We start from the raw sequence: 12,215 nt of genomic DNA on the forward strand, positions 1-12,215 counted from the left end.
CTTCGGATCGAATAATAGAAGCCATTGAATGCAGAGCCGAATTAGAGCAATTTTAGTCAAATTTGGAGGATTTTAAGAGAAAATAGATGGAAATAGCTCAAAAAACGCGGTTTTTTTTACGTTTGAACGCGTAAATAGCAAAATCAGAGTGCTTAGAAGGGCTGAGAGCAATTATACACAAATTTGAGCTGTTTTAGTGCAGAATTAATGAAGTTTGAAGTTAAATAATAGAGAAGTTGTATCTAAGATTTTGATATTCCTTATACTAAGCTTTGATAGCACTACTACTACTTTAATTGATTTAAGGTTATAGCTACACTAAACCCTTAAAAGAGAAGTCCCAGATTCAGGGACACAAGGGATAACTTTTATAATCTGTTTTAAAAGAAATAGCTAAATAGTTAAAAAAGAAGAAATGCTAGTTTTATTATACTTTTATAATTACTTTAGCAGATCTTGCTAACTAGATACAATATAAGGAAATAGCTCTATTATCTAAGGTCTCTTTCCTTCTAATAAAATAAGCTTAATAAAGAAGCTTCTTAAGCCTTCTTTAGACATTCTAGGTCTCTCTCTTATAAACAGGGTTAATTAGCTTATATAATAGTCAGTAAACAGAGCAGAGCACAAATAAAGTTTAGCTTAAACAGAATAAGTGCAACAGAGAACACTAAAGGAAGGATGTAATAGTTTAGCAGCCTGGCGTACTTGTTTAATTAAAGGAAGGATAGGATAAGCTGGGTAAGAGCCTATCTGACCTATTCAAGAGAAGTAAAGCTTGCCAGAGCTGCCTCCTTGCTTACCTATTTAGTAATCACGAAGCCGGGCTCATAACCTGTTGAAGTTCTTACTTTGTTGTGTTGTACATACTCCTATTTAGAAATTCTAGTAGCTACCTAAATAGGATTTCGGATTTGGCTGTACATGTACAGCCAAATCCTCTTGGCAGTTACAGCAGCTCGCGCTGCCCTGCGAGGAGGTTGTTAGCCATACGGCCGTACCAGCGTTAAGCTGTGTTGCTCGACACTTCTTTCTATAGATATCCTTCTTTCTATAAATATCCTCCTCCTTATAGATATTTGATTTATAACAAGTCATAAGGCTATTTCACAATATATAATTTACTTGCTATAAACTTAACACTAAGAGCTAGCTATTAGAATAAAACAATATATAAATGTCAGCAAGGTCTATAAGCAATTTCAAGCAATTTCTACGCGTTTTTCGTACGTAGGGAGCTATTCCTATATCTGACCGCAATTCTGCCCCGCGGCACCAGCAATTCGAGGGTAGCTCTAAGGATTTGCAAGAGTTTCGCAACACACAATAAATGACTATGCTCTTAACCTGACTTATCTAGAACATAATACCTATCATATTAGGTGCACTCTAGTCTCTTGGTCTTTATGTTTTATTTATATTGTTAGCTCTTTTTTGCCTTCTCCAAAGAGATATTGACCTGTTCTATATGTAACACAGGATCTTTACTCACTCTTAAAGCGCAAGATTACTTATTAGCTTCTTAAAATCGCCCTCTGCTCTAGCTGAACAAAGTCATGTTGCTTTCCTTAAAGTGTTTCAAAAACTGAGCGATAATTTGCATGATAGGGTAGGTGAATGTATGGCTGTGAAGCTGCAGAATCTGCCATGCTTCAACGCTCGGCCAGACCATACTAGGACCTTGGCCGAACAGAGGACAGGGTACATATAGATGCAGTGTAGTCAGATCAAGACGTGGTCAGCCCTGAAGCAAGACCTCTCCCAGAATCCTGATCCCAAGGTGCCAATGCACAAGGTTACTGCCTTACAAAGATGCTAAATGCTGCAATATAGGGTCGCAGTCGATGATTAGAAGGGGAAAAAATAGAATGAGATTTCAAGAGTTGATGCTGATATGAGCTATGAAGTAAAATGAATGATACTTAAATAAACTCTCTAAGAGAACAGTGTCTTAAATCCACAGCACCTTCATATTCCATGCATCAGAAGCGTTTTCTTCTCAACCTAAAGACTATGTCTCCCAGATATCCTTGCACAAGCCAACTGTTCCGAAAGGCCTTCGACGGTGAGGACTCTAGCAGGTCGTGACAGCCTTCAAGGTGCCGCCAGCGATGGTTATGATGTTAGCCGCCGGCAGAGTGAACCAGGAGCCGTTAGCTACCAGATTGATACCAGCTGTGATGGCTCCATAGTCACAGATGTTACCGTTAAAGATGTTGGTCGCGCCCAGGGTGGTCGCGGCATTGATTGAAGAAGTGCCGACAACCCAGTAGACATTGCATGCTTTGGCACCGTTGATCAGCTTGATTTCAACGTTTGCTCCCGTGGTGAAACTGCCGGAAATCTGAAAGATCCATTGACCGTTGGGGTTGCTGGCACCATCTAAGGTGACGAAGGTATTAGCGGCAGCTGAGGCCGCACCCGTAATGCGGTAGGTCCCTGGAGCAAAGGTGACGCCCCCCAACACTCCTGACGTGGTAACAGCTGGAGATTTGGAGAGCGCACAAGCGCATCTATTGGCAGCTACTGCGGCGGCGGCTGATGCGACCGCGTTGTTGGCATGAATGGTTCCAGTAACCTGCGCAGCAGTGATGCCCGTAATAGTGCCAGCCGGGGTGACACCGATGTCTCCCGTAATGCTTAGAGGAACGCCAGAATTGGTGATTCCGCCCTTCGCAAGCAGCGTGAAACCCTTTGCAGTTCCGAGTGAGAGGGGGTAAGCACATGCCTGCCTTTCGAAGATGTTGTTCAACGCCACGTCGGCAAGAGGAGCGGCAAGCACAGTGGAAGCGAACTGTGCTGCGATAATCGCAAGGAGGGTAGCCTCGCTAGTGGTAAACATGTTGCACTTCATGATTGGAACGTAGAGTGCTGATATGTCTTGAAGTACTTGGATGAGGTTTAGAGGGGTAATGGACGCGATTGATCTGATGAAGTGATAGTCTGGTGTAGTTGCTAGGGCGAGGATGTGGTGTGAACTGTTCGATGTTTTATCATATTGTTGGGGATGTGGCCCTTTATATACAAAGGGTCAGCGGTGCAGAGCAGAACGCTCCGGCATCATATTGCTCCTTCACTTTGCAATATTGTGTCGTGGGAGACCAGTTGACCCTGATACTTCGCCCTCGTTCATTTCGTCGAGACTTAGTGACGATTGCCACATGAAAGAAGGAGCTTGGGAGACAAGTCTGCAGTTCAGTTGCCATCTAGGGCTTGATTTCACTGGTTCTCGCAGAACTAGTGATTTCCCAACTCCAAGATACAGGAAGATGTAGAGTACAATGGCTTATGAGGCCTAGATTCCATTTTCCAGGGCGAATCAAGGGGGATCATGTGTGTAGTACTTCATTGCTTGTTCGCTTGAAAGCTTGACTGAGTGACTGATGAGTAAGTGCAACGGAAAACATAAGAACAAATAGGGATTGTTCAGAGCTCGGGACTCACGACCCAACCAACCAGAGGCCTCCCATAGCCTCAACAGAAGGATCGAAGCGACCAGTAGACAAGCCTGGTGATTGAGGATAAATCGCAGATCGTGGGAACAGAATTGAACCGGGGTCAGTTGGCTTGTCAAAAATTTCTGTCTGTTAGCGCTCCCAAGGAATGACATCAAACGATTCCCCCACCGGTAGCGTGAACTGGAATAAACAATATCTCAGTTTTGTCTTGATGAGGCTGGCGCTTCATCATGTATGGCTACTTTGCTCTGACCAGGGAATCTGCGGAGCATCACGATGCGCAGCAGTTTAATATGCTGATGGGTATTCTTTTTGCAGTCTTTCTGGAAAGACCTAACACAAACCACAGAGTCCTTACCGTTATTGTGTATCATCAGATCTATCCGCTTCAAAGGAATGGGCGAAGTCCAATAGCTGTGCTGTTCAAAAAGTAGGGGTGTTGAGAGAAAGGGAAGGCGAAGAGCAGAAGTGCCACGATCCTAAGGTGGAAAATTGGGTCATGCATGAAATGTGCTCCGTAGGCTTGACGCTTTGCTTTTTAAAGTACCAGGGCTAGGCATTAGCATGTCAGAGCCTCATCCCAAACTGGCTGCGTAAATTTGACGTGGACGCTATAACACCGCCTGATCTTGTGACACCCCTGCTAATTGATAAAGCACTATCTAGAATTCGGCTAGCACGCTTGACAGCGGGTATTGAATGATGGAAGCGGCTCGACCCGTATTTTGGCAGTTACCTAGATGTGTAACATTGGAGGTTAAATCTTGCAAGGGTCCAGTTCTGGTGATAGCTAGCTGCATTATGGTAGCAAGAGCTCACGTTCTATCAAGTTCTAAAGCCGGACTTTCGCATGATTCGCTCCGGAATGAAAATCCATCGTGGCATCATCAACTAGTATTGTAAGTATTCTGTACGCTTCTATGTTTCTTTAAGTCGGAAATAGCTAGTTCTGCGAAAACAGTGGACTCAAGAAAAATTGAAAAATTGAAAAATTAATCATCCAGCTTGTTGCAGCATAGACTGACCGGCCGTGCAGCACCCAATGCGTGCTCTCGTCTTCCTATTGCACGAGGATGTGGCCCAGATCGCAACTGAACTACAAGCTTGTCTCACAAGCTCTTGCAGGAGCAATCCTAGCCTGAACTACGAAACGCGCGAGGGTTGAGTATCCGGGTAACTGGTCGCCCACGAAGATCTTGCGAAGCAAAGGATTAATATGATGCCGCATTTTCATGCTGCTACCATTATTGTTGCGCCATAAATCACTGACAACTTCACTATAAATGAATTCAGGAGCCTGCGAACCAGCCGATAGTACTTGCGAAAAGAATACTCTGAAAGCACCCGAGCACGGACGAGCTGCTTGGCTTGGTAGCATCTGAAATCGTGGACCGAGACGCCATTGGGAATTGGGAACTTCAATCGATCCGGGCACGCATCTTCGATGGCTACTATTCGAATCTAGTGGTCTTTGGTAAAAAATCTCCAACGCTAATTGCTAGCTATGTCTCAAAGATGTGAAAAGGCTAGAGAATCTGGAATGCTGAGTGTGAAGGTGACAGGGTCAAACAGATGCCACAAGAAATTTTGCTACACTGAACCTCAGCTTTACTGAAGCATGACCCTCGGACAGTTCAGCAGCTTTAGGTATATAAAGAGCGGTCCCCTCGATCAGTATTATTTTATCCTCACCATCCAAACATCCAGCGTCCTTCCTACTTCCACCATCCACCATTCACTAGACACCAGTCACCAGATACAAGCACCAATCCTCACTCAAAGCCACAGCATCATGAGGTCTCCATCTTATCCTGCAAGCAGTCTTGCTCTAATTGCCCTTTTCGCTGTCGGGTCGAATGCGCTATGCCTTGGTAGCTGCGCCGACTGGGGTTTCGTTGCCATGGCCGCCGTTACCAACCTCGGCACCACGTCTGTCACCGGCAAATGCGGCGTCTCCCCTGCTGGTAGCTTGCCACCCCTTGGGCTTACTTGCAGCGGTGGCAAGATATTGAACACCCCCGTGTCAGCTCAATGCCTCGCCGATTGCGGCAAAGCATACACATCTGGCATGGCAAAGCCCATCACTGCGACTATTGCTGGAGCACTCGGAGGCCAGACACTAACTCCCGGTGTATACGATCTGACCACCCCGGCCGGTACCATCTCAGCTGGCACCACCCTCACACTTAATCTTCCTGCAGGCTCCACTGATACATCGGCCCAGTTCATCATCAAGATGGCCAGTACATTCACCATCGGCAATGCGGGAAAAGTCGTCCTAGGCCCAGGAGTACAGGCATGCAATGTCTATTTCCTTGTCGGGTCCTCCGCTACTATTGCGGACGACGTTGTCCTCAAGGGCAACGTTTTGGCACTGGCTTCCATCACCGTTGGGAAAAGGCTCAACCAAGTGGGTTTCCTTTGCGCACAAAATGGTGGAATCTCTTTTGACAGCGATGTTATCACCAACCCTTGCTGTCAATGCCCCAACGCGACTTAAGCTGTTTGTAAGCCCCCATCTCTGCTCACTGGAGCGCCAATGCAAATTTTAACAGTTTCAACAGACTCGTGGCCTTCGATCAGTAGGATGAAAAGCCTTTGCAGTGGCTGTTTGACGGTTTTCAGTTGGACACTGAATCATAACAGTCAAGTGTGAAGAAGTATACAGAGCAGAAATTGGTTTCCTTTGGATAACTACGCAGAGTCAGACAGGGGAAGTTTGTTTGGCACTGTTTATTGACTGATTAGTGAAATCACTTTACCTACTTGAGGTGACTGTGATAACATATACAGAATACATCCCGATGTTAGCACAAATACATTTATGGCACTGAAATTCTATTGACGATAAAGTCAGGCAGAATTATACTTCCTATGTCATGGCTAACTGGCAGATGTACTTCCCGTCCTAAAGTGCGATGCCAAGCGGTGCCATAGCACTTGAGTTGCAGACCGACCTATTGCGGTAAGAGGTATTCCGTATCATTGAAACATAGCATGTCAGTACTAAACCATCGGTGCGGACATTTCAGAGGTAGCGTAATTCTGAAAGTGCCACTATCGCACGTGACTTTTTCGCGCCCTTTCTTTTCCCCTTCTGCATTGTGGCTGAGGATCAGTACTGAAGCGGCAGGATTATCACGGAAGTGATCAAGCCCAATTTGAGGAGGGCCGCCCGGCCAGGCTCATTGTTGCGAAGCATCCAAAAGCGCACTGTCTATTGGCGATGGCATAACGCACAGCTTGCCATGTTGGGGGAAGAACCGGTCGGCTAATTCCGAGGTCGAAGATTCATAGATTATCCGCAAGCGCCCGGTACTTAGTCTTGGTCTACGCTCAGCAGCCTTGTCCTAGGCACGTGTCGCATGATAGGGCTTGGCATGCCTGACACAAGGAATATCGTTACAATGTTGTTAATGTCGTAAATCAGAAAGACGTTAATCAAGCAGTCGATAGAAAGATGAGATGTCAAGAATAGAATATCTATTAAAACGTCACTATATAAATCGCCAGTCGACAAGTTTAATAGAGAGGACTGTATACCGTATCATCGTCTACGTCTAGGCTAACGATTGAATTAACCGATCAACAAACCGTCAAATAAGATCATGAAGATGAGAAGAAAAGGATCGGTCGAAGACGAGAAGAGCAAGTTAGAGTGCTCTTTATACCCGGGCCAAATGGCGAGGGGGTGCCAACCCCGATCGGGCGGGACTAAACCGGAAGAGACAGCGTACCGGCACCGATTCTACACAAGAAGTGCGTTGACTGAAGTGCATTGACTGTGAAGCACATTGGAGATCTGTAATGATGATGATGATCAACCTGTGACGTCCCCGTATTCACAGCCTTCTCCCGGCTCCAAGCCAAACACCCTCGCATCTCCAGCGCCAACATGATCAACGCGGTCCTCGTGTTCAACAACAGCGGCCAACCGCGTCTCACCAAATTCTACACCCAGCTAGTGCGTCCGCGCCTTATCTCCACTACTGACTGCGCTGATGCAGCCGGGACCCCATCTCTTCCGTTTTGCTGACGTATCCCCCAAATCATTGCAGGACACGACGACGCAACAGTCGCTGCTGTCGCAGATCTTCACGCTGGTGTCGGCGCGGCCGGCCTCGGCCTGCAATTTCCTGCCGCTGCCGCCCCTCCTCTCGCAACACTCGACCTCGAATTCAACCTCGTCGTCGTCGGATTACAGCGACGCGCCCACCCAGATCACCTACCGACACTACGCGACGCTCTACTTCATCCTCATCAGCACGTCGACCGAGTCGCCACTCGCGCTGCTCGACCTGATCCAGGTCTTCGTCGAGGCGCTCGACCGCCTCTTCGAGAATGTGTGTGAGTTGGATCTGATCTTTGGCTTTGAGACGCTGCATGCCGTGCTGGGCGAGATGGTGGTGGGTGGCGTGGTGGTCGAGACGGGGCTGGAGAGGATTGTCGAAGGCGTGAGGGCCAGTGAGGGGGGGATGAAGGGGAAGAGGAGGTCGGTGAATGAGGGCGCGGGTATGGCGGCCCGAATGGAAGTGGGAGCGGGGGTGGGATGGCGAGGAGTATGGGTGCGGGCGCAGGCGGGGCGATGAGGGCGCTGGGGTGGGCTGGAGGTGGCGGGTTGGGTGGGTGGAGGTGAGGCTTGTCTCTTTGTCAGACTTCAGCTGGGGATTCTACCAGATAAATCAGCATCTCTCTTGTTTGGATCAATGGTCATTATGGCCAGTATGGCCCTTCCCGTCGTGGATGCAAACCTCATTCGAACATGGCGAGATCCTCACTAGGACCAAGGCACCACGACACCAACAACCACGCAGCCATGGTCTCACCTCCGTCAGTTCTTGTACTATAATGCACTAGCAAGAGAGAGCGCAATGGAGAATGGTCCGGAAAGAAGTACGATTAACGGGAGACTAAGAAGCAGTTACAGCGGTCCAGCGAAGCCGAGTCGGGAAACAGGAAATGGACGTGGCAGGTTTGGAAAAATGCATGCCAGGGGCCCAGCATGGCGTTGAAGGGAGGAGATGATACGCGAAGCAGTCCTACTCTTGTGTGGAGGAACGATGAGAGCGATGTCCGAAGTCTTGCTTTCTCTTCTGAACGATATGTTGATATGGGAAGCAAAGGTCCGCAGACTCATCGACTCCTCAGAGTTCATCACGAGGGCCCATTCATTAGACTCCCTGGATCTACGCCTCCACATTCTCAAACAAAAACGACGGATTGCCCGGGAGAGCATTCTCCGCCATGGGCGGCAGACCCTGCTCCTTCGCATCCTCCACCTTCACGACAACCACCTCTTTACAACCCGTCGTCTTCATCAGCCCCTTCTTCATACTCTCCAGCATCTCCGCCTCATCGAACGCCAATTTCCTCCCAAACACCGTCTTCGGATCCTCCTTTTGACCAACCAAACGAGTCTTCAGTCCTTGAACGAAAGGCATCGCTTTCTTCACCTCACCCATCTTGCTCACCTTGCCTTTTAGTTCTTTCTCGTCAATGGAGAGGCTAGCGGCATCGAACATCTCGCGGACAAGATCGATATATTTATCCTGCCAAGCTGGAAAGCTCGATGCCGCGAAGATGGTGAGACGCTTCGGTTTTCTCGGATCGAATAAGCTGGCTTTGCCCTTTGCCATTTTCTTCGCGGCTTGGGCTTCGGCGCTGGTGATGTTGCTGCTGGTCAGTTTGACGTATTCTCTGGCCGCTGTTAAAGCGGGGCTTGCGGCGGGCACGTCGGAGGGCCACTGAGCTCGTTGCACAGTATCGGGATTCTTTAGGACTTCGAGCCAGATATACTCGGCCCAGTGGGGCGCGATCGGGGTGATGAGGAGGGCTTGTAGGGAGATGTAGCGGAGGATCAACGCACGCGACATTGGTATTGAGGAGGAGAGGCATGCTTCGCGGTAGAAGTCTCGGGCGGATTGGAAATCGTAGAGGGCGGATTTTAATGCGAGTTTGTAGTTCGTGCTGTTGAGAGATCAGTATCACAGTTGGCTGCATTGGAGTTTGAGTGACTTACTCTTCATAGTGCTGTCTTGCCTCGTGGACAAGGATATTCATCTCGTCGTCAAACAGCTTGTCCCAGACTGCATCTGCCGGTCCTGTCCGCAGATTTGGATCTTGGGCAACCTCCTCGATCCACTCCTTTAGCGTGTGCATCCTCATGATGGCTCCATTAGCACCCTTCTCTTCGAAATTGGCGTCTTCAATCCCATCACCTGCATCGGCAAGCGCTATCCTCGTCGCATCTGCACCAAACTTCTTCACCGCTTCGCTCAGCGTCAAAAAGTTCCCCGTACTCTTGCTCATCTTGGCACCATTCAGTAACAGATGACCGTTCGATCGGACAGATCGTGGCCAAAACTGTCGCGGGAACAAGGCGAGGTGGATATATAACATGAATGTTAGGTGGTTGGGAATGAGATCCTTGCCTGACACTCGCATATCAAGCGGATACCAATATTCGAATTCGCGGCGCATTGTCTGGAACGACTCTTTGCTAACACCAGAGGAATTGATGACATCTTCTGATATCCCAGTTTTGTGGTAGATACAGTCCCAGACCTCGTCTGTCATCTGTTCTGGCCTGATATTTAACTTTCCAGGCTTGGTGCCAAAGACGTCGGAGTGTAGAAGATGAGAGATCGTGTAATAGGACATGTAGATGGTGCTATCGCTCAAGCTCTCCACCAGGAACTTCTTATCCCAAGGCAGTTTGGTACCCAGACCATAGGTTCTTGCACAAGCCCACCGATTCAACCACTCCAGATTTGCGTTGAACTGGTTGGTTGTCTCCTGTGTATAACAATTTAAACCATTGTTGACATAGTCAATCACAGTCTGCTGCCACTCCTTGTCGTTCTCGCCATAGTTCAAGAACCATTGGCCAAGATATGCTACGACACACTCGTCCGCACTGCGGCTGACAACCTTACCAGACGGATCGGCAAACGGAAAGGCGTCGCCACTGTCGATCAAAGATTGTCGAACTCTGTCCTTTGCTTCCTGGACTGGCTGGCCCTTGAACTCTCCCACCAGCATCTTGCCTTTGTAGAAACCTTCCGAATAGGCAAGATCCTTAGCTTGTGCAAGCTGGGCTGCATCTTTAGGCGAGTTGATCTTCATGGTGTCCACCAGATACTTCGCTGTCATATTGCCGTATGACGGTGTTTCTATTAGCGGTAAAATCTCGAGCTCTGCCCACTCCTTCTTGATGCCGTAAAAGTCGGCTTTCTTGGCCAAGTCTCTTATAGTGGCATAGTCATCTGGACTGTCCGAAGGCACACAGGTGACCACCCCTGTGCCCTTGGTGGCAAGAACTGAATCCATTGGCAATATTCTCACACCCTCTGTGTGTACGGAAAGTGGCGCCTTGACCAGTGTCCCAACGAATGCAGATCCAGACAGCTCAACGACTGGCTGCAGTTCGCTCTGATCTCGCGGGAAATTATCAACGTCGAAGAACTTCCCCTGGAATGCCATGTTCCATGCTGCCCGCTTTGTGCAAATGAAATATTCTGATTCGGACACCTTAAAGATACCATATTTAATTTTCGGTCCGACAAAGCAACACGTTTGTCCATACATGGTTTCGGGTCTCAACGTTGCCGGCACGAAGTATACTGTCGCGTCCTTAGGAATCTTATCTTCTACACTCTTTGCAACCTCGGGTGCCCACTCCTTGACCTGCAGTTTGAGGGCTGTGTACTCTGTTGGCCCAATACCTTCGCCTTCAGTCCGATCATGGTCCATGCAAGGTTGGCCATCTTTGGGACTGTATATGGTGTATCGATTGCCATACATGATCTTATTAAGTTCTTTCAAGCGATTCATTTGCCATCGTACAAAAGCATCGTAATACGGATTTGCATCGGTCGTGACGAATTTCCTTCTCCAGTCTATCCGTGCACCGAAGCTGTTAAGATCCTTCTCGCACAATGGTGGAAAGTATTGAAGCCAGTAATCTGCATCCGCAAATCTGTGTATCTCTTCCTTAGGTATCCCCAGAGCAAGCATGATCTGAAATTGGTGTTTCAGCTTGACAGCTTTTCCCGCCGCCTTGCTCTTCTTGCTGCTGAACTTCGTGATATCGTCCTTGATTTGGCCCTGCACTGGTGCAACGGGAGCACCGTTTTCGACAGGTGCATCTTCTGCCTCCTCCTCTTCGTAGCCTTCGAAATCCTTGCCAAACCTCCGTACATCCTCGACGAGCTTGTCGGCACAAGCTTTTATTGGCATGCCTGTGCAGTGGAAACCCAGGGGAAACAGCGCCCGCTTTCCTACCATCCGGGAGAAGCCTGCGGTAAATTCGACTTTCGAAGCTGTGAAACTGTGTCCGGCATGAAGTGTACCATTCATGTAAGGGTACGCAAAGGTGCCAAAATACTTCGGATGCCTCTTTCTCAAGTCTTCGGGCTTTGTTGAATCATAGGGCATCTCGGAATGGGTGGGTGCATCGACTTCGAATACGCGTTCGGCCTTCCATTTCGCCTGGTATTTCTTCTCGATCGCTATCAGGGTGTCTCGATTCTTTGTCTAGCATAGTGTCAATAAAGTGAACCTCGAATCGGGACAGAGTGCAAACATTTTCGAGCTTCAAGGTATTCTTAGAGCTGTTGCTTGGATCCAGCAGATTTATTGCCTCCCCTACAGCAGCCATATTAGATGCAGAGCCGCGCACAATTACGAGAGTTGCGAAAACAGGGGGCAAAGATGTCCTAAACCCAGCTCCAAATCATGGAAGCATGAGTCAAATCG

General features: G+C 48.3%; 4 protein-coding genes across 4 annotated transcripts; 2 read left to right on the forward strand and 2 right to left on the reverse strand.

Annotated features, from left to right (window-relative positions):
* Positions 1-2,074: 2,074 nt before the first annotated feature.
* EPUS_07830 (uncharacterized protein) lies at positions 2,075-2,854 on the reverse strand (the record flags this gene model as incomplete). The annotated part of the gene is made up of 1 exon (XM_007806708.1): positions 2,075-2,854. One exon carries the CDS (start codon positions 2,852-2,854, stop codon positions 2,075-2,077), a length of 780 nt encoding a protein of 259 aa, XP_007804899.1.
* A 2,396-nt stretch (positions 2,855-5,250) lies between these two features.
* EPUS_07831 (uncharacterized protein) lies at positions 5,251-5,958 on the forward strand (the record flags this gene model as incomplete). The annotated part of the gene is made up of 1 exon (XM_007806709.1): positions 5,251-5,958. One exon carries the CDS (start codon positions 5,251-5,253, stop codon positions 5,956-5,958), a length of 708 nt encoding a protein of 235 aa, XP_007804900.1.
* Positions 5,959-7,353: 1,395 nt separating this feature from the next.
* On the forward strand, positions 7,354-8,047 carry EPUS_07832 (uncharacterized protein; the record flags this gene model as incomplete). The annotated part of the gene is made up of 2 exons (XM_007806710.1): positions 7,354-7,422; positions 7,466-8,047. 2 exons carry the CDS (start codon positions 7,354-7,356, stop codon positions 8,045-8,047), a joined length of 651 nt encoding a protein of 216 aa, XP_007804901.1.
* Positions 8,048-8,644: 597 nt separating this feature from the next.
* Positions 8,645-12,117, reverse strand: EPUS_07833 (Leucine--tRNA ligase; the record flags this gene model as incomplete). The annotated part of the gene is made up of 3 exons (XM_007806711.1): positions 8,645-9,425; positions 9,478-11,993; positions 12,043-12,117. The coding sequence occupies 3 exons, from the start codon at positions 12,115-12,117 to the stop codon at positions 8,645-8,647; spliced, it is 3,372 nt and encodes a 1,123-aa protein (XP_007804902.1).
* Positions 12,118-12,215: the final 98 nt, after the last annotated feature.

Source organism: Endocarpon pusillum (genome assembly GCF_000464535.1).
Source record: "Endocarpon pusillum Z07020 unplaced genomic scaffold scaffold5604, whole genome shotgun sequence".
Taxonomy (NCBI): domain Eukaryota; kingdom Fungi; phylum Ascomycota; class Eurotiomycetes; order Verrucariales; family Verrucariaceae; genus Endocarpon; species Endocarpon pusillum.